The 22,917-nt window shown below is 34.5% G+C and overlaps 1 protein-coding gene across 1 annotated transcript in view; it reads left to right on the forward strand.

The window, feature by feature from the left end:
* Positions 1-21,099, forward strand: part of LOC308633682 (autism susceptibility gene 2 protein homolog) — a 169,586-nt gene extending 148,487 nt beyond the window's left edge. Inside the window, exon 2 of the mRNA XM_081266648.1 lies at positions 21,004-21,099. Coding sequence (XP_081122774.1) covers positions 21,004-21,093 — 90 coding nt within the window. The 3' untranslated portion in view covers positions 21,094-21,099. The remainder of the gene's footprint in view (positions 1-21,003) is intronic.
* The last annotated feature ends 1,818 nt before the right edge of the window (positions 21,100-22,917 follow it).

A 22,917-nucleotide genomic window follows, 5' to 3' on the forward strand; every position in this document is an offset into this window, starting at 1 on the left:
CCCAGCGATGGTTGCTGACCTTACTATGGTAGGATATATTTATTATTCTCGCTCTTCAGACAAAAAGCTGCACAAGAAAAAACATTTTGATCCCATTCAGAGTAAATCTGAAACAAAGCATGTCTCACTGTTGAAATTGCCTTGCAGTAACACATTTCTTGGAGTGTTCTTTCCAAATTTTTGAAAAATTAAATGAGTATCAAGCAAATTAGACTTGAAGAATAATTCCTGGACCTAAAAGGAAAATGACAACGAAAATCTCAATTAAATCTTTCCTTTCTTTTAAGTGTGCTTGTATGTGTTGGGGCTGTTAGTGAGGAGAAGAGGGGTAAGGTCAAGGTTAGGAGATGGGAGAATGGGGAGATATTTTAGCTTTGGTTATTTTTACTTTATACTAAATGCTGAATTTAATCTCATTCTCTGATTAAATATGATTCTAAAGCTATATTCCTAAAAAAATCACAACCTTAAAAAGAACATGTTTGAATGGAACCATAAAAAATTAGCCTGTAATTAAAGAAGGAAGGTACATTCTGCCATGCTTTTAAAAAAACTTTCTAAAAACTACATCTGATATTCTGTTAAATTGTTAATCCAGGTAAACTTCCTCCATTTATTCATACAGGTGGGTAAATTTCATCACAACCACATATGACTCAGACTTCCAAAAAGTAAAAACATGACATTTTTGGTTAATAATTATTTCAGCAACATTTCCCAAGCATCTTTTATATCACAAACAATGTGGATCCTGATTCAGCTCTTCTGGATTCCATAATAACAGATGGATTGTGAGACTGTTTACTGCTGCTTCCCACAGACTTCCTCTTTGTAAACTACTATATTATTTATGAATCAGAAAAGTTTCAAAGAAGCCTCCTATCTGATTACTGCTTACTGATGAACTTGCATCAGAGAAACTTTTCGTCTAATTATCCCAGTTTGTTATAAAGAACTGTTATTATTTCAAAGTCTGAATTTGTTAACTGGGTACTTTGCCTGCTACTCTGGACCATTCACTTACAAAGACCTTGTCAGATTACAGTAACTCTATCCTCAGGAAACAGGTAATAGTGAATATGTGGTGCTGAAAAAATTAAAGTAGGCTGATAATAAAAAATGTTTTTATAAATAGCATCCCTATACCAGATATTTTCAGATGTATTTAAAATGTGCTTTAGAAGAATATCACAAATAATTTTGGTTTCAAAATGGCTTATATTCATCTTTGTAGAAATCAGGTCTACTTTTCTGCAGCAGTCCAGTAAATGGAGTTTAAAGACATTTTTGATCACTGAACTTGACATTTATAATTGTTGGTTTGAGTGTCATGCAGGAATAAATGTAGAAAAGGAGTGACACTGAAAAGTATCCCTTTAAAGTTTATTTGATCCATCCTGATTTTACAATTTATTGTAGCAACAGAAGCAATTTTCTTTTCTGTGTGTGCTGCACAAAGATAGCCACACTGATAGGCTTTTAATTAGACACAAGAGGAGAAAAGACAACAAAACAAAGCAAAAATCCCCACTAAAATAAAGCCCTGCGAATAACTCTTACCCTGCCTTACAATTCTGACCTTTGTACTATGTAATGATGTGCAACATGATTATGATTAATTCATCATGACCCTCATAATAAACATACTTACCAAGAATTGTGGTCAATTACAATTGTTTTGGGGCCTGAATCAGAGTTAGGAGTGTGTGTGTGTGTGTGTGTGTGTGTGTGTGAGAGAGAGAGAGAGAGAGAGAGAGAGAGAGAGAGAGAGAGAGAGAGCCAGGACTAGTTACACCATCATTCTATAAAAAATATAATGGTAAATAAGTCGATTGTGAGCTGGGCAAGGTCTCACCCCACCCTAGATGCAGTCCTCACTGGGACACTGGCTGTCTGCAAGGGTACCTAGCTCTGAGGCCCACCAGCTGCAGGAACCTCAGGTTCCCAGCTCAACTAGGAAGGAGCCTGTGACAGATGCTTCGGCATTTTATGCAAATAGCAACTTCATGGATCAGTTGTCCTTCCCTCTGTGGAATATAAACATCTGGAAAGTAGAATTCCAAGAGCCTTAGCATATTAACAAACCAACAGAAATGACCAAATAGCACAGGTAACAGGGAAGAACTGGGATGTCAAAGAGGAATATGTTCATTAGAGTCTAGGTTTTGTTGTAATTTTTCCCTCTTCAAACCATGGGCTTTTATCACTTACTAGTATTTTTCTTCCCGTAAATCTGCAGTAATTGTCTATTTATTGTAAATATCTATTTCCCAGCCACTGCTCTACAGTTTTAGGGTAACACGGGTTTGTAGTCAGAATAAAGAAATAAACATGTTGGATAAAGACGTGTTTACAACAATTCTAAACAAAAGTGAAAACAAAACCAGAACATTCTTTCCAGAAAAAAAAGTTTTCTTTTTATTTCCTCCAAAGTAGAATAAAGTTTTAAAGCTTAAGCTTTTAGGTATATTTGCAGTTAACTAATTACATTTTTAAAATATTACTTTGTCACTTAAAATGTACTTAAGAAAAATTATCAGCTTTGTGACTAAAGATATAGCAAATATCTATGTATATTCTGACATTCAGCTTCAGTTTCTAAACGGAGGTTACTAGAATTTCAATATATAAATAATTTTATAGTATTCATACATTTGCTTTAATAAGGCTTTCACGTTGTACCTAATTTTATGTAAATGTTATTCAGATTTCAATCCAAGAGTTTTGTAGGAGAGGTTAAAGGGTGTTTATCTTGATTTGTTAAAAATGCAGCATTAAAATTAAGCAGTGACAAATATTATGACTTTTTAAATTGTTCTAAATCATTGTATTTGTTTATTAGCTTTGTGTTTATACAAAATATTTTAGCTCTTTAAATGTAACCTAACTTGATGAATTGTTCATACAGGAACTCTGATCAGAGGAAATGGATCTGGTAATCTTATAAAATCAGCCATTAGTTTATATTTTTATATGAGTATTGTTTAATGAAATAAAATGATATATATCACATTTAGAAAAATTAACAAGAGTAGAAATACAAAAAGAAAGTTTAGATTATTTTATTTTCTAAATGCTACCCTTTGTGTGATTATCATGAAGGTCTGTGTTTAAAATGTATTTCCTAGATATATAGTTTTAATGCTTAAGAACATACTGATTTTAAATAATTATAATAAGACAAAATGACAAAAAATTCATGAGTTTGTTTAAAAATGCTTCTGAAAAATGATATTTTAAGGAGGAAAGGAAAGAGATCAGAAGTGTCTCTTCATCAGAATAGACTATTATATTCCTAAATGTTACTTATTAAAAGTAATCAGTGAAGATAGAGTACAGATAAGGCAAGGCTCTAAATGAAACCTTAACCAAAAATTCAAAAATGCATTTCAGAATCAAGTATTAATAGAATAAACTTAATTTTAGTTTCTCATAAGTGCAGCTGCGTTTTCTATTTAATTACAGGTTTTCAACAGTAGTAATTTTTCCTTGAGGGCTGGGGATGTGGCTCAAGCGGTAGCGCGCTCGCCTGGCATGCGTGCGACCCGAGTTTGATCCTCAGCACCACATACCAACAAAGATGTTGTGTCCGCCAAGAACTAAAAAATAAATATTAAAAAAATTTCTCTCTCTCTCTCTCTCTCTCTCTCTCTCTCTCTCTCTCTCTCTCTCTCTCTCTCTCTCCCTCTCACTCTCTCTTTAAAAAAAAATTTTTTTTCCTTGACCTACTCAATCTCAAAAGTCAGAAAATTGCTTCTTTTTAAAAACTGACAATGGCACCGTATGTTTCCAAAGAAAAAAAGACAAATTACAGAAAACCATTAGTTTAAGCATATTTAAATAGCCAGAAAGAAGTTCTAATAGAAAACTTGATGAAATGCAAGTAAAAGTTATGAGCTCTTTTTATTGCACGGTATAACATGGGTGTTTCTTTCTTTCTTTTTCCTTAATAGTAAAATAAAAATGTGTTGAATAATTATAAACAGCCCAATGCATTAAAGATGACTTGTTTCTTGAAAGGAATGTTTTTATAATTGTAAATTCATAAAGATCTAATTTGCAGCCTGTGTCATAGATAAATAGAAAAAGGTGTTTTAAAAAGAAAAATTTAGCTTATGAAAAAGTCAGGAATAGGATAGGAAGGTAAGCAAAGAGGAGAACATCAGGCTTTGAATAAGCAAAAGACTGAAGCTAAGAATTTACTGACAAATAGAGAATCTTTATGATTTAAAATATTCAATGACAATGAAGAGTGCAAATAGGTTTTGTCTTAATGAAAAAAAAAAAAAACTTCCTGATTAAATAAAGTAGACTTCTCAACCACAAAGGAAAGGGAAATACAATTTTTTGTTTGTTTAATATAGATTTTTAAAAATAATATGTTTTTATCAAACTGTTAAGCTTCCTTTGTGACTTGTGAATAATTTTTGGTTTAGGAGTCTGGGTCATGGGATCATTACAAAAAAATAAATTTAATAATCAACAGATAATTATTTGCTATTGAGTTTTCTTTTAAATGTCAAAAACATTTGTGTGTGTGTGTGTATGTATTGGGATTTCTCCCGATTTTTAGGTGGAATTAAGGGCAAATTGTCTAGAAATGAGTTAAACTTGGCAAAAGAATAGTCTTCCTAAATCTTATTAATGATTTTCTTTTCATCATTTGTAGTCCCAACACACAAATTAGGTCTTCATAATCAAACCATGGTTTCAATACCAGGTTAATTAAAAGGGCCAGCTCACAGAATCTGAACCATTGTACCACCAGGCTCTGTGGATAACAGCACATTCAGCCAGGAAGTCAAGGGAAGCTTTTAATAAAAATCAGAGATGTCAAGGCATTCAGTGCTTTGATCTCTGCTAATTTTGATAGAGTTGATATCAATCGAATGACTCGGAACTCCCTTCCAAGTGCAAAGACCCAGGTTGCCCTGGAAGTCAGAGGCTCAAATTACTGTAAAGTTTATATGGGAATACCACTGACGCTTAGCTTAATTTTTCCCCCTAGTGTTTCAAATGGATGTTATATTTTGTAATTTACTTAGTAAAATATCTCTTTTACAATCTGCTGTTGCTTGTGAGCAAGATCCAAGTTAGGGTGGCCCTCAAATGCTCAACCGCTTCCTTAGAGGCTATGAATTAGAAACAAAACCCTGTGACTTAGAAAAGGGGCTACTTAACACTGGGGAAGAGTTGGGGTTTAGTCACATGGGTAGTGGTGAGTGCCTTTGAAAGGCAATTACAATGTTCATTCCTGGGATAAAAGCTCATGTAAAAAGGATTCTTTGGAGTAAGAGAGACCATGAAAATCTAAACAGAAAAAATAAATACACATATACACCCAAATTCTTGTAAATTATCAACCCACGAGAGGCTGACCGTATGTCAGTCAGTGACTGCAAACATTCTTACCAGTGAATAACAATGTACTGTATTGTCCTCATGAACAGTCGAGCCATAAAACAAATGCATAATAATTTTAGGCACTTTTTTAGGGTGTAAGAATTTCATAAAGGAAGTCCTTTCAAAGCAAAGGAACTACAGATTTAACGTGAGATAATGTTTACTTGTTAATTGGTTGAGATGTAATAATGGTAAAAATAAGCCATTAAGTCTATGAGAGAGGATATTGGGATACATTTTAAGGGTCTAGAGAACTAGCTCTAGGTCTAGAGAGCTCTCTGTGTCTTAGCTTCTTCATACTTCACATGTAAGATGAAGATTTGGAGTTAGATGCTCTCTTGGGTCTTAGCAAGCTCTAAAATTCTACTACTTTGAAAGTTTGGATAAAAATGCCCCTGGGTTTCCCTTTTTATTTCAAAAGCATTGCTTCTATTTTTCAGTTAACTGATCCTATGTTAGCTTACTGTGTTATGTGCCCAGCTTTGTAAAAAGTTAAATACAATGCAGTTTGATATGCACAAAGGAATAAATTAAAGGTCATCTAGAGAAGGAAGAGTAAAATAACTATCTAGAGCAATGGATTGCAAAAATGAAATTTAAAGATAGTAATAAAACATGGGGAAATTCTAAGAAGCCATCACCCACTGAACAAGAGGGATTTCAAAGTAACTAAACACCCTTCTCTCCTCTCCCCACCAAAACAAGGCCAAAGGAACAGAAAAGAAAGAAATGTGAACCATCTATATTCCTATAGGAGATGTACCACAAGTATCCCTTTCAGATCAAGGCAATTTCCATCTCTTGCATGCTATATCTTGTAACTACTAAAAATATATAAGCACATTATTAAAATGTCAAAGCAGAGGTAAGAGTTTGAGGATGTGCACAAGTAGTTAGGTCAGGGCAGTAGAGAGGTCAGAGTTTGAGTGGCTAAGCTGGAAGGGAAAGAGGAAGTTGGGTAGTGAGGAAAATAAAAAGGTGAGCAGGGTGAAAGGTCCATGTGAAAGAAATTACAGTGTGAACAATTCACCACTTTACCCCCTCTTATCAGTAATCTTGACCCTTTTTACCTTTAATCCTTTAAAACAAATTAAACTAAATCATCCACAGTCACTAAAGAAACCCTTTAAAATGTCACAGTTGTAGTTCTTCTGTGAAGGCCATAGTGGCTTAGGAAAATCTCAGGGGCATCTGCACCTAGTACTCTAAGCTGTTAAAATCTGTGGCATTACCTTATTGGCTATTGGTGTCTGGTGGCCGCCGGACATTAGTATTGTTGGTGTCTTCTTCATTTGCTGGCAGCATGAGCTCTCCCCTGGGTGTTCTTCATTGCTGAGGCCTATAATAGATCGGCTTAAACCCCTTCCACCAGGGAAGGTTTCTTGCAGTGAGATTCTGAGGCTGGACTAAAATTCTTGGCTGCCATGTATAGTGGACTCATCCAATGAAAGATGCTCTGATAAAGTGCCTGACTTAGCTGCCCGATAAAGAAACAATGCAAGCTTTAACTCCCCAAATTTAACAATCAGAAAGGCAAGGGTCTTGACCAATAAGGTAGCCTTGGACAGGTCTGGGTTGTCGAGACTAGGCAGCAGGCTTCAGAAATCTTGAGTGAGTAGGCAATATCAAAATATATTCCCAAAGGATGGAATGCAAACATTAAATATGAGCTCCAGGAAGAATCTTTAAGAATAGTGATTATGACTCCAATCATTACTTTTAGGTGGGTTCATCTCTCTCTTACAATTGGTTCGAGGATGGTTCTTACAAGAAAAGATCAAAATTTGGGGTTGATTTATGAGTCATGTAGGAATATTCAATTTCTAATTTTTATTTATTTTGTTTGAACTTTATCGTGTTTAGAAAGACTTGGAGCAAACGCCACTATCTCCACTCTTTCTCTGCAGCTCTTTTTCGCCTTGTCTCAGTCCTGTCACTTGCTGGTTACTGGCCATAGGTGATGGGTTGGCCGCATAACTGTATGCACCTGGAGATGGAGAGGTTTAACTTCCCTCATCTCTCCAAGTTATTCTCTCTGGTTTTATAAAGTTACAACAGTTTGAGTTTCGGAATATATTTTACTCTAATGAGTATTTTTAAAGCAGGCACAGAGGTTGGGATAAACTTTATGAAAGGAAAGAAAGGATGTTATTTGGTGATGGTAACAATTTTGTAAGTTAGATCTCATCTTCCCATTTGTTTGAATTGCAATTTCAAAATATCCTTATGTTCATTTCAAGTACTTTTTCTCAGATTAAAAAATTCCTGAACATTAAGCTTTTAGATTTTTCTCTCCCCAACTCCTCAAGTATTGACATGTAAATAAAAGTGACACTGAAATGCAAAAGAACAGAAACTTTGTCCTGTACAATTGTCACCTTGAAGTCAAACAATTTAGCTCTCATCATGTGAAATTTATAAAGTTTAATACATCATCATTATAATATAGTAGCTTCCTTGAGTTTTTCAGACTTTTTTTTTCTTTTTTTTGGTGGTGCTGGAGATTGAACCCAGGGCCTTGTGCATGCAAGGCAAGCACTCTACCAACTGAGAGTTTTTCACACATTTTAATGATCGTTTACTTTTTATTAATAGATTATTATTCAGAGAAAAATTATCTTTTTCATATTATCCAAATATTTGTAGACCAATTAGGATGTAAAAAAGAATAGCATTTTTCTCTGAAACTTCTCAATGAGTCATAGTGGGTTCAAAAACTAACCTATTCTCCTATGTCACATTAACCATGGAAATGTGGCTTTGGGGATTGGACATAATGAATCCTTCCCAGATAGTAAAATTGTCATTAGAAGAGTAATAAAATTCTGTTAACAGCATGAGCCACTTTGGGTTTTCTTTACTTGGTAAAGCTTCTGCTTTGAATTTCAGGTTATTACTCTGCTTATGAATGAGATCATCTTTAATGCCACTAAGATAAACTTTTAACAAATCTATAAACGCATGTGAAAAATAATAGCTCTTCTTTGGAAGTGTGCCTTTTATGTCCACTGAATCATATGCACACTATGTTTTTATGAATACAAAGGTAAAACAATCAGAATTTCTGACTTTATTCATGATTTACAATATAAACTCTTTATTTGTGGATAGAAAAACAATTAGTAAAATTTTGTGTAGGAATTTAGGGAGAAGGCATAGAATCTATAGAACTGGGATCTTGAATATAGGATATATCAAAATTGCTATTCTCCTTGAGTGATGGATTTAACCTTTTACTAAATTTGCCATATTATATTATTTTCTGTGGCATTAAACATTGGTATATAAGGAAAAAACTGGTCCTAGATAAAGCTTCTAAGTGCAGTTGCCTTACACCTAAGTGATAAGCTAATCTAGAAAGAGAAAAATGGCCCAGAGACCTCTTTGTGTGAAGTATCTCAACATATTGCTGCCTGTTATATTGTACCGAACACATGCACTTCTGTTTAGTAATATTTTGGGGAGCTGAGATTTAGGGAAGAAAAGACTGTAGCATTTTTACAACTAATTCTAAAGTTTTATGGAATTATTTATTTATTGGTACTGCAATGAACATGCATTATTTGTAATAACATTTTCAATTTAACGTTTCTTTTCTATTTAACTCTGATTTTTAGACCTTCGAGTTTTTCTTTGCTTTAGCTTGGGAAAACCAAATAAGTGCAAGTTTCCTCCAAGACACCTCATGAAAACATTTTTTTTCAAATAAAATCAAGAGTGAAACAAGTCTATATTTATTTGGAAGATCATCTGACTACTGCTAAATGGAGTATCTCAATCTGAAAGTGAAATCTGTTTCACTGCTAAAAATTGCCAAGAGTTTTTTGACTGAGATTTCGGAATCTGCAGAAAATGTAAAAGTTTTTTTTTTCTACAATAATCTGTTCAGTGAACAAGCTGTGAAAATTAGTTCTGTATTTTGTCCATGTGATGCAGCAGACGGTAAATTTCCATTTTAAAGAACGATATGAGTAGCTTCTGGCACCCATCTCTATTGCCTTACTCGAATCTACTTACACTGAGTTACAACAATGCAGTTTATTATTTCTTTAAAGCAAAAAAATAAAAAAATAAAAAAATAAAAAAATAACAAGGGATTTTTTTCCCCCACAGCTCAGCTCCATTCCTCTATCTGGGATCAGTAATGTGAGGGCACTTTGAAGCCTTATCAAATGTGCCTTAAAATACCACAATTATATTAAGAAGATACCATTTCCCTGCATTTAATGCTTTTGCATTTGAAGAGCTTTAGAAACAATTTACTCTTTCTTTCTAAGCATATTATTTTGAGGTAGGTGGTCCCATAATGAACAGTTATTATAAACTGTTAAAGGATAATTTTTAAAAAGGTATAATTATGATTCTCATACAAACATAAGATGAACATGTGTTAAAAATTTTATTCATTAATTAATGAAGGAAGAAGATGTTACAACCTGCTCAGAGGAGAATTCAAATTCACGTTCACACATGTGTAGGCACAGAAAGCATGCTAACATAAATTTACAAATAAATATAAAACTGGTCAATATGGGCAGGGCAATTATAACTTACATTTACAGGTCACACCTTATTTGTTCTGTGGGCCAGACTAATTTGCATTACTATTAATTTTCTGCAACTCACAGAAATGTAAAATAGTTCTAAGACAGTAAAAGGTGAGATGTGCTAGATGAGGACAGTTAATCTCTTGTGTTTATTTCAATCCTTCCCAATTTTTGTCTAAAAATCTAGTTAAAAAGTGCTTTGCCTATTTCCTACTCAGATTAATCAATTTTGTTTTCTGGTTCCTATTTCCCTTTTAAATCAAGTGCCTAGAGCAATATCTGACACTTAGTAGGTAGTCCATGCACATTTGTTGAATGGATGAAATTATTCTCATGTATTCTACTGAACATTTGCCAAATACCCAGTAGTGCAGTCGTGTAAATGAGTATATTTCTTTTGTCTTCAAATCTCAAGGATATCAGAAAGATTCTGAAAGAAACTTGGGGTGGCCTTCAAGGCCTTGCCATGTACCGTTCTCTCGCATTTGATCTTTTCACAGATAAGAATGCATCTAAGAAAGCATGAAATAAGTAAAAGCAGATCATGAGTCAAATATCTACTGTATTCCTATTCCCCAGGGCAGGCGCATGAACTCCAAAGGGTGAGAACAATATCATGGCTGTGGAGTGAGAGGCCTCACAAGGCAAAGAAATCTTACCTTTCTGAGGACCCTAGTGTACTATGCTGGCTTCTGATGATTGCAAATCATATTCTGGTGACTACTCAGATTTTGATTAATATTAGTTGTTGCCAGAATTAATTTTTGTTTGTCCTTAATTTTTTTTCAATTAGGTGATGACCTGAAGAATATTGGCTTCAGGCTTACCAGGAGGGCTGTGATATTCAAAAAAACATTGGTCTGATGCCTGACATTTGGTCTCTGGACTTGTCAATTGCAATGATCTCAATGATGTATATACACATTCTCTTGGGAGAGGTAAAGTTCCTTATGTTTTCAGGGTTCATTGAGAAGAAAATTCTAAAAACCAGGTTGTGATTTGCTCTTCTGTTAGAATTTTGATGGGGAAATGATAATGTAAGACAGTGGGGACCCAATGTGGAGGACAGGTCAGAGCAAGGCAGAGTTAACAAGGAGAAAATAGTACAAGGCAGAGGTCAGTGTCTTCAACAGACTGATATTCTAACACCCTTCTTGATGATGTGTCCTGTATTCTCTTACAGTTCACTACATATTTTCATATATGTTATCTCAGTTACTCTCTATAATAATCCAGTATTTCCTCACTGTGAAAGGTGAACAACTTAGATTCCCAAAGTGTTTTTTTCTCCTACTCAAGGCAGACTTTTCTGCATGAATTAAATGACTAACATAATCAGTTTGTTCTCATCCTCTATCTGGAAGATAGATGTTGATTGCCACATTATTTTTGTTGTGGTAGTCCATATCCTGCGTGAAAACAACAAAGAAGACAAGACTCTGCAGCCACAGCCTGATTCATCTGCCATTTATAGGTGTGGTTTAGAATTTCCTTCCTCTCAGGTTTTGCTGTTACCACTGAAAAAATTAGTTCTATAAACACTTGAAGTCTTGACTCACTGTGGCTTTGTATTTTGTCATCCAATATTTTCAGATACAATAAAATTGAGTGAGGAAATCTTGGATCATTACATCTATAACTCTGTATTAAAGCAGTAGGGGTTTTGGAACGAAAGTTGGACCTTGCAAAATAACACATCTTTTGAACATAAGCACAGATGATCCTCTGACAGTTTCCAATCTTAATAGCTAGTATGACTTTGGACAAGTAACTTAATTTTCTTATCTGAAAATAATATTTTCAGTTTAGAATGTAGTGTAAGAATGAGGGACAATGAAGTATTCTTAGTTAAAAGATGTTATTTGAATGAGAAGCATTGTTACTATGCAAAGGAATAAAGGACATGAGTTATGTTATGATTAAATTTGCTTTTAAACTCTTGGAACTGAAAGACCAAAGAAGTCTGTGCTTATGTATCATTTTGTGCACCATAGCTGTCTAATCACCAAAAAGTGGTTTGGGATGGATTTTTAGTAAATGAATGAATAAATTTCATTCAAGAATTCCCCACTGGCTTTATTCTTTCTAGATCAGTAAACAGTTTTTGTAGCTTTGGGTGGCTCGGGGTGTGGAGAAAAATAACTGAGGTATATCCTTAAATGGCAGTGATTTTGTATGCACTGATTGAAATACCAGTATGGTAAAGTAATAAATTAACTTTAATGTATTTCAAAGCACTTCCCCATTCACTCATTCTTTTCTTTACAATAAATTTTTATTTTAGACTTTGTCTCAACTACATTGACTTGAATCTTTGTCAATTTTGGCTATCCAGATACTCTTCTTTTTCCTTAAGTATTTGCCTTCCTTTTACAAAATTGTGCCTCCACTAGTGCTTTTCCTTAGTGCTGTCAGGGGGCAGTTGTTGGTTTGGGACAAGCAGACATTCTCTTTGGGGACATTAGGTGTGGAGGACACTAGGCTGGAGTGTGATAGCAGGCTCACAGGAGAGCGACAGGTGGCTGCAATGGTGGAGGCCTCCTTACCTGCAGTTCCAATGTAGGCCTGGTGCTTTCTATTTCCTATTTCTTTGCCCTTTGGTGTGTCCTTGATCCTGTCCATCCCTAAATCTACTCTTCCACCTTTCTGTTCACTTACTGAGCTCCACAGAATTCTTCTAATGCACTGAGCTTTTAGTTAAAGTAGTCAGAATCTGTTTCTATGGCTTGCATCTGAGTACCTAGATCAAAACAGTGCAAAAACTTCTGAGGAATAGTAAGTTAATACAAGAAAAATTCCAAGAACACTCTTGGTTCCTAGTTACCATTGAAATGTTGTCCAGTATTATTATTATTACTCTTAGCACTAGCACATGATGTCGTAATTGCCAGTTTAATTTGTCATTCTCGGACTGGAGTGCAAGCACTTTGCAAGCATTTATCTTAGTTGTTTTTGCATATAGCTCTGTACTTGGAATACAGTTGGTATTCAATAAATACTTATTGGCTGGACTAAAATATAAGTTAAATTTGGCATTATTAAGTACACTATATGCCACAAATTCACTAAGTTCATTTTGATCCATTGTGTCTTATTATGTCTAAGTTAATATGAAGAATATAAAAATGAGGAAGTCATATTCTTTGTCCTTCCATCTTTAATAAATTTGTAAGTTTGTAATGAAGATAGGATGAATTAAGAAACTCATTGGGGCTGAGGTTGTGGCTCAGGGGTTGGGGTTGTGGCTCAGTGGTAGAGTGCTCATCTTGCACACACGAGGCCCTGGGTTTGATCCTCAGCACCACATAAAAATAAATAAATAAAATAAAGGTATTGTGTTCAACTACACTAAAAAATAAATATTAATACAGAAACTCATATTTAGCTTTATTTCTTTACATACACATTTTTAGAATTTGTAATATAATATTGTACAATAAATTTATCCCTGCTCTTCTGATTGGCTTCTCCCAACTGTGGGTGAAATTCAATGCTAAATATGTTAAAATTGATTTCAAAGACAAAATGTACATATTCTTTATCTGGTGGCTTGGACCTCCATAATCAGAGATAACTGAGATTTTACTATATTTAATTAACATTCTGATCTTAATTGCTTTCATTGAAAGCAGAAATAGAACTTTGCATTCTGTACTAGAAGTTTATTTTATTTATAAAATGACCATGCACATTGTGGTCATTTATAAAATACTGATAAAAACAAATGACTCTCAAAATTGAATTGAGTATAAAGAACAATTATTTAACCTTGCATGTACATGGTCCTTATCAGAACACTTGGAAATAATTATAGCTATATTTCTACTTTGTAATATAGGAAGAAGGAAGTAGGACAAGAGTGGGTACCATCTCCAGGGCCTTCATTCTCACAAGTGTCATTATATTGTGACTTATAAGAAAGGAGTTTTACCAATGTGATCCTGCAATCTGTACATGTGGAAAAATGAGAATTCATACCCTATTTGAATCAAATGTATGATATGTCAAGATCATTGTATTGTCTTGAGCAACTAATAAAAAAAGAAAGGAGTTTTATGAATCAAATGTATGATATGTCAAGATCATTGTATTGTCTTGAGCAACTAATTAAAAAAAAAAGAAAGGAGTTTTATAAGAACTGATGGCCTCACATCTCAGTGTTCTTAGGGCTGGGCTTTTCCATGTATGAACATCTACTTGTGGCTTCTCAGAATGTTGGATTCTGTGAGGTTTGGTCTGTCAACTCTTTTGTCTTCTCAAGACAGGAAACTTGCTCTAGAATGTAAATCATCTTTATCAGCAAGCACATGTTAAATTCAGTTAACATTTTTTTTTGGTAAAAATCTTCATTGATGAAGAAATTGTGTTTATAGTCTGTCTGAAGCTCCTTATTTCATTGAAGACTGAAAATAGCCACTTACAGCCCAGACACTGTGAGTAGCATTGGCTAATATAAGTCGTCTAGATTGGTTGATATAATGAAGTTTTAGGGCCATATAAAACACCTACTCAATAAAATATCTGGGGAGAAAAGTAACTAGAAATTTTCATTTTTATAAAGTTCTGAAAAGTTACCCTTGTCTACATTTAAAATTTGAGTACAATTGTTCTAAATAAATGGCAAAATATCCTCAGAGCATTTTCAAGACATGGGGCAAAATGTAATTTTCAATTTTCCAAAAAATGTGAAATTATACTATTTTGTAAATTTCCATTAAAATGAGAGATTTAGTCAATCTTTCTAAAGTGAATACTGATCTTAGTCCCTATGGTTTAGATGCAATTTTCTGGATTTTGATGTTGAGCATATTGAATGCAAATAGCAAAAACTTGTGGATACATATATCAACTTAGAGAGCTTTTCTAAATTTAAGGGAGATTTTCCTCCACTCTCCCACCATCATTAATTCAAAATAAGACCTTTACTTACTAACTTAGGAAAAAAGTATGAGTCTAAATGAGATTCTCACAAAATCTGTATTTGAGCAGAATGAGAACATTTCTGTAACACTGGATAATCTTGAGGGTAAGTTTTTACTATAGAAATAAACAAAACAAACCAAATGTTTGTCTTCTCTGAAAGTTAAATTGTCTTGGCTCTGGAGGATGGATAAATATTTGATCAATGTCAGTTGACATGAATCATGCAGGTCCTTCATTTTGAGGACAATGTGAAGACAGACATGGGTCTGAGAGTCTAGATAAAACTCCCATAGCTTCAAAAAGCAGATAGACTAAATTGTTCTTCCTTTCTGGCCAGATACAGACTAACAAAGGAGGGTGAAGTCTTTCTTAAATAACAGATAACTTCTCCTTCATCATGTAGGATTAGAAGGGTAGGTACGAAGGCAGGATGTGGCATAGACTGGGCTCACCCAGATTTTCTTGAGATGATCAAGAAAATTGAGATTATTATTTTTAATTCCAAACTTTCTTCTGTGGAGAGTATTATTTAATACTCTTGATTTCTCTGACTAGAACTCACTGATATCTGTTTCTTCTCTCCTCCTTGGCATGGGGAAGCCACCTTGCAATTGGGAGAGACATGTGACCCATGTTTGCCAATGGTCTGAGTGTAGGTGATGTCACCTTCAGGCTGAAAAGTGGAAGAGTAGGTGTGACATAGCCATGCATTCTTCTGCTTCAGAAACTTAAAGGACTTCCTATTGAGAAGGCAAAGCTACAGGACCAAAGAGCCTAGATTCCCCAGGTTCCTGCAGGGAACACATCTGCCCTGCAGTGCTGTCTGAATTTGCATGAATAAAAAATAAACTTTGGTAGTGCTGAGTCACAAAGATTGTGCGACTATTTGCTACCCCCACAGAGCCTGGCTTAATTCAGTAGTAAAATAATTTTGTAAACTGCCTTGGTTGGTTTGATTTTGTTTTTCAATACCTGAAATAATTCAAATTTTGAAAAGTCTGGTTGAATCAGTGGAGATAAACTATTTGTTTGCATTCATTCACTAATTTGTTCAATGGTTCAGCAAAAGAGGGAATATAGATTATCTGTCAACCCCTGTGTCATGCTGGTATTATGGTTCATAGCATGTGCTCTGGAATCACTTCCTGAGTTTGAGTAATGGTTTCACCATGTGTAAACTGTATGATTATTGTCACATTTTTAATCTTTTTCTTCTTTAGCTTCTTTATTTCTTTATTTGTAAAATGGCAAATATACTAGTAACTGCCTTATAGAGTTTTGTGGAAGTAACAGGAGATAATATATGTAAAGCATTAGCATTGTGCCCCATTAAGTAAATGTTCAGAAAAGGTTAGCTATTATTATCTGATAACATCCGAGTCTTCCAGCAGATCCTATTTCAACTGAGAATTTCACAACATAGAAGCAAAATATAAGTATACAGTAATTCCAGTGTGAGTTTTATATTATCATCATAATAAATTACCACAAACTTAGCTCTTAAAACCACACAGATCTATTATCACACAGTTCTATAGACCAGAAGTCTGGGTTGGCATGGCTAGTTGCTCTGGCTGCAGTTTCACAAAGCTGAAATCAAGGTGTTGACTGGGGATGCTTGCTCAGAGTCTCTGGGAGAATCTGCTTCTCAGCTCCACTCAGGGTGTTGGTTCCTTGCAGGCTGTCGGCTCCCACCCTTAGCTCCTAGAGGCCCCGCAGTGAGGGTGACATCACTGGAAAGAGGGTATCAAGTATTTCTTGCACTTAGAATTCTCCAACATCTTCTTTTACCTATTGACTCTTCTGCCCAGAGTTGGAGAACTCTGCCTTTCAGGGCTCATGTGATTAGATTGGATCCACCCAGATAATCCAAGTAATTTTCCTATTTTAGGGTTTTTAACCTTTCTTCTGTCTGCGTAATCTGAATGTTATACCACCTCTTCACAGGTTCTAGGAATTAGGACATGGGCATCTTTGGGAGATGTTAGCCTATACAGTTCCTTGGGTCCATGATATATACCTTTTTGTGATCTTAATAATTAAATTGCATATAGTGAGCGCCTTCTGTGTGCTGGGTATTGTACTATATGACTCTATATCCCTAATTTTCTCATTTCAAACAATATTGCAAACAAGTTATTTTATTTTATTTTTTAATTTTAAAGGTATGGAACTGATGCTTAAAAGGATTCTTGAATTTGACCAGATTGAAGATTTATATAATTGAGGAGGGATTCCAAACCAGGTCAGTCTGACTGTCTCTTTTGGAACTTTTACCATACTACATGTCCATAATGATCACTATGGCCCCTTTTCACATCTCTGTTTGACCCATTATTCAAGACCAATAGGATTCCATACTGGCAGTGGTTCAATACATGATGTTTCATTTTTCTCTCTAAAGCCATCTAAATGCTTACATGTGTCTGAGACTCAAACTTATTTTGTTGGCTTTTGGTGCTTTGGGTCAACATGAGGAGGGAGGTGGGGTGGTGCTAGCTGTCAGGGGATAGACACTGTCCACATTACAAAATGATAATGGCTGATATTTCTAAAAAAACAATTATATGCTGGGCCTTGTGCTAAGTAAGCACTTTTCAAGAAGCCTTGGCACTGATTTAATTAAGTTTATGAGGCAGGTGCCACCATCATCTCTATTTTACAGAGCATGAAATTAAAGTACAGTGTTACATAACTCACCTCAGGTCTTCCAGCTAGAAAGTCAGGATATGAACCCAAGCCCTAGAGCTACCTTATATTTTAATATTATCAAGAATTAATAGTCTCTATGTTTTTGTGATTTTGCTATACAAATCTGTCATTCCTTCTCTTTCTCTGTCCTCCAGTGGAGTGGACTGGGGATTGGGCTGTTGGCTACTTCAAAATCCCCACTTCCCACCCCAGAGGCAAATAGGTATTCTTAGTTTCTTGTTTATCCCTATGGAAATGTGCATTAGTCGGCTTTTTATTAAAATAACAAAATATCTGAGATAATCAAGGTTATAAGCAAAAAGGGTTATTTGGTTCATGATTTTGGAGGTTTTATACCATGATTGTTTGGCCTTGTTGCTTTGGGCCTGTGACTGCATAGTACATTGTAGCAGGAATGGATAGTAATGAAAACGGTTTTCCTCATGACAGCTGGAAAACAGTAAGAGAGAAAGAGGGGAGCCAGGATTCCATGTACCTTTCAAGGGCTTACCCCCATGACCTAACTTCCTTCCATTAGGCCCCATCTCTAAAATAGTTCACCATCTTCCAGTACTACCACAGGCTCTGTCTAAGCCTATAACACATGGGCCTTTGGGGAACACTTATCCAAGCAATAGCAAAATATGTTACGCATTATAAAGATGTATATTCCTACTCTATTCTATATGGTTGTATATTATATACAGTTGAGGAAATATTGTACGTAGTTTTTCTGATCTTGCTTTAATTTAATCTGGAGACTATCCATGAGAATTCATAAAAAGCACCCTCATTCTCTTCCATGGGTATTCAATTGTATGGGGTACCTTATTAACACACATCATCACATCACACTTATTACAAGCTTACATTTTTTTATTTCTTAAGATAATGTTGAGTAAATTAGCCTTCTATATGGGTTATTTTTCATACATGCAAGCACATCTGTAGGATGCGCTCTTACGCTCTTGTAAGTAGAGCTGTTGTTATCAGAGTAGGTGTGTAATGTGTGTGGGTGTGGTGTTCTTCCCCCACCCGGCTTTTTTTCTTTCTTTCTTCTTTTGTTTCATTTTGTTATATGCTGCTGGGGATTGATCCAAGGACTTGCTTTTAGTAAGTGCTCTGCCATTGAGCTACATCCCAGCTCAGGACAGGTTTATTTCTAATTTTGACATACCTCATTACACTTAGGTGGCAGTGTCTAAAAGCATCTGTTTCCCCATACTTCTCTCACAATGTTATCAACCTTTTAATCTTTGCCAATAGAAAATAGCATCTTAATTTGCATTTCTTTTATTGTGAAAGAAGTTGAACACTTTTTCATTTAAGTAATCCATTTTTATTTCTTTATTAGGTAATTGTCAGTTAATATCCTTTGCCTGTTTTTTTAATTTGGTCTTTAGAATATTATTGAGAATTTTGGGGGCTAGGGCTGGGGCTCAGTGGTAGAGCACTTGCCTAGCATGAGTGAGGCACTGGGTTCAATCCTTAGCACCACATAAAAATTAATAAACAAAATAAAGGCATTGTGTTCATCTACAACTAAAAATTTAAAAAAAGAATTTTGTTTATAGAGACTAAGATATTATTTCCATATTTCAGCTTCTCTCAAATTTAAACGCATCTTTAGCAGCATGGGCTAGTTTAATAATTTTTTTTTTCAGAATACTACATACAATAATGGTGCATTTTACAGTGGATTCCAGTGCACAGGCTTTTCTCACTGTACTCTTGAGTCTCCCTGTGGTATATTTTTGAACAAAAGAGAAGTGTGAAATATCAGTCTTTTTAAAAAAAATTATATATGACAGCAGAGAATGTATTACAAATTCTTACTATATATAAATAATTTTGTTTTTCTAAAACAAAAATAATTTGTCATCTAGTTATTGAAATAATAGGCTTTCTGAATTTTAGGGAATGATTTCATTAGGATTTGAGTGGCTAATAATTATATTTGTTACTTCTAGTTGCCATCCCCCCCTTTTTTAGGAAAACCCAACACTCTAAGAAATTATTAATTCTTATTAATACTTATTAATTTCACCTTTTTTGGGGGGGTAATCTAGGGAGTGAACCCAGGAACCACATGCATGTTAGGAAGTGCTGTACCACTGAGCTACATCGCCAGTTTGAGGATACAGTCCTTACTATGGTTTGGTCAATACTTCCTGTAAGATATTTTATATTTTGTGGGTTTTGTATTTTATTTAAAATATTGATATTGCATGTTTAGTTCATTTAGCTTATGCAGAATGTCTACATAAAATTATTTAACGAGGTCAGTTACATTGTCCTACCATTCTTATATCTGTAAAGGTCTATTGTCATTTTTTCACTTCATTTATATTTCATTTGTGTATTTATTAAATGTAAATATGCATCTTCACAATAATTGTTTCACTTCAGAATTCTAAGATAAATACAGTGTTGGTTTTGAGTTGAATTTGTTACCTGGTTGTGATAAGACACAGCAGATTTCAGTCTTTTTTAAAAACATTTTTTATACCATGTTGTCTTTGAATCCTTTTCCTTTGATTTTCCCCTTGAGCAATATTTTTCTGAATATAGTCAGTAAATGCAAATTTTCATAACTTTTGCTTTTCCATTTTGCAATAACCCAATAAAAATCCTACTTTGGCCTAATATATCCAGTTTCTAACTCATCCTTCGAAGACCTTTGATAAAAGTGTTCTTAAAACAAGGAAAGAAACAACATCCTGCCATTATTTTACTTACTAAAAGAGAGTTCACAAACCCTAGTATTTCAAATTATTTCTTGCAGAAATTTTTTTTAGATCCTAATACAGTAGAGAATTATATCTTTCTTTTGTAAAGTAGAAAAAGGAACTATTGTGAAAAGGGAAATGGGAAAGAGCTATTATATTAGTACCTTTCTCAAGATGATTTTAAAAGTAATTCAGTTTTAAGGAAATGTAAAACTATAGATTGAGATTTAGAAATTGATTTCCTTAAAACTGTCCATAACTGTTTATCCTTTAGAAAGTTGTGTATTGGGGCTGAGGCTTTGGCTCAGCAGTAGCACACTTGGCTGGCATGTGCGAGGCACTGGGTTCAATTCTCAGTACCACATGTAAATAAAAAATAAAGGTTTATCAATAACTAATATATGTGTGTGTGTGTGTGTGTGTGTGTGTGTGTGTGTATATATATATATATATATATATATATATATATATATATATATTTTTATATATAAAATAAAGTTTAAAAAGTTGTTGTGTATCCCAGGAGTTTACATATCCTAAGATTTTGAATGGCTTGTGGTAATAAGAAGGTCTGTATGGATCCTTACTTGAAACCAATTTCTATTTCTATTGGAAAAAGTTTTTAATTCTGATGGAATTAGGAAAGACCTTTTATTTTTTTTTATTTTTATATTTTTTAAAATTTTTAATATTTATTTATTTTTTTTTAGTTCTCGGCGGAAACAACATCTTTGTTGGTATGTGGTGCTGAGGATCGAACCCGGGCCGCACGCATGCCAGGCGAGCACGCTACCGCTTGAGCCACATCCCCAGCCCCAAGACCTTTTATTTTTTGTTCATAGTGTGTTCATATGCTTTTTTTTTAAAAAAAAAACAGAATAATCTCTTTGCCTTTGGGCTTTGGTCTTGAATAGTTTCACTGGTCCTCTATAAAAAGACTTGTCTTGAAGTTGAGCTATTATCTCCACGGATATTGCCTTTCTGCATTATTCTTTTGGGGATTCTTAGTAGACAGCAGACTATTGTTTTTTTCATATCCTTTATCCTGTGTTTTAAGTTTAATAGAAAAAAAAAGATAATAAACAAGAAAAACATCACTTTCATATTCTAGGTAATATTCTTGGTTCTTTTTTCCAAATCACTCATTCTTATCTTCAGCTGTCTCTAATCTGCTGTTTAATCTGCCCTTTGATTTCTTTTATTTTCTTTATTCCTCCCACCCCCAACTACTGAGGACTGAATCTAGAGCTATAGCCCCAGACCTTTTTTCTTTTTTAATTTTGAGACGGGGTCCCTAAGTTGCCAAGGCTGGCCTTGATTTTGCAATCTTCCTATCTCAGCCTTTCTTTTTTTACATTTCAATGACATTTATCATTTGTAGAACTTGGTTCTTTTTCAAAATCACATTTTTTTTTTCTCTTGGTATTTAGTGCTTTCTTTACTGTTTTAAGTTTTTGTTTGTTTGTTTTGTTTTTTAAAACCTTTTTTTTAGTTGTAGTTGGACACAGTATCTTTATTTTTATGTGGTGCTGATTATCAAAACTAGTGCCTCACACGTGTGAGGAGGGCGCTCTACCAATGAGCTACAGCCCCAGCCCAAGTTTGTTTTTTTTTTTTTTAAGTTGTTGATAGACTTTTATTTTATATATTTATATGTGGTGCTGAGAATCGAATCCAGTGCCTCACACATGCAGGCAAGTGTGATAACTGAGCCACACTCCCAGCCCTGTTTTTATTTCAATTTTGGGATTTAAATGTTTTTAAACTTTTTTTTTTTTAAAGAGAGAGTGAGAAAGAGTGAGAGAGAATTTTAATATTTATTTTTTTAGGGCTGGGGATGTGGCTCAAGCGGTAGCGCGCTCACCTCGCATGCGTGCAGCCAGGGTTCGATCCTCAGCACCACATACCAACAAAGATGTTGTGTCCGCCGAGAACTAAAAAATAAATATTAAAAATTCTCTCTCCTCTCTCATTCTCTCTTTAAAAAAAAATATTTATTTTTTTAGTATTTGGCGGACACAAAATCTTTGTATGTGGTGCTGAGGATCGAACCCGGGCTGCACGCTTGCCAGGCAAGCGCACTACCGCTTGAGCCACATCCCCAGTCCCTGTTTTAAACATTTTTAATGCCAGTAATCTTTTAATGTCTTTTAGGGCTCTCTTATTGATCTGAAATTATTATGTGTTAAATTTCCTGAGCATCTGTTCTCTCCTAAAATTAACTATGTGATGATTTTTGCACATTTAGTAATTTCAATGAAATATTTATTCATACAGTAAATTTATTTTTTATTTTTTTATTGTTTTGATACTAGGGATTTAACTCCAGGGCACGCGACCACTGAACCATATCCCCAGCCCTATTTTATATTTTATTTAGAGACAGGGTTTCGCTTTTGTTGAGGCTGGCTTTGAACTCAAGGATCCTCCTGCCTGAGCCTCCCGAGCTGCTGGGATTTCAGGCGTGCAGGGATTACAAGTGTGCACCAGTACACCCGGCTAGTAAATACATTTTGAACACAATGTTCTTGGTGCTAGCAAATAGATAAGTTTATTTTTCTTGTGGAACTTATTTTGTAGTTATTGGTTATGCATTAGTTACATAATGATTGATGTTATCATTT

Source organism: Spermophilus citellus (genome assembly GCF_964194105.1).
Source record: "Spermophilus citellus genome assembly, chromosome: 14".
NCBI classification, from domain to species: domain Eukaryota; kingdom Metazoa; phylum Chordata; class Mammalia; order Rodentia; family Sciuridae; genus Spermophilus; species Spermophilus citellus.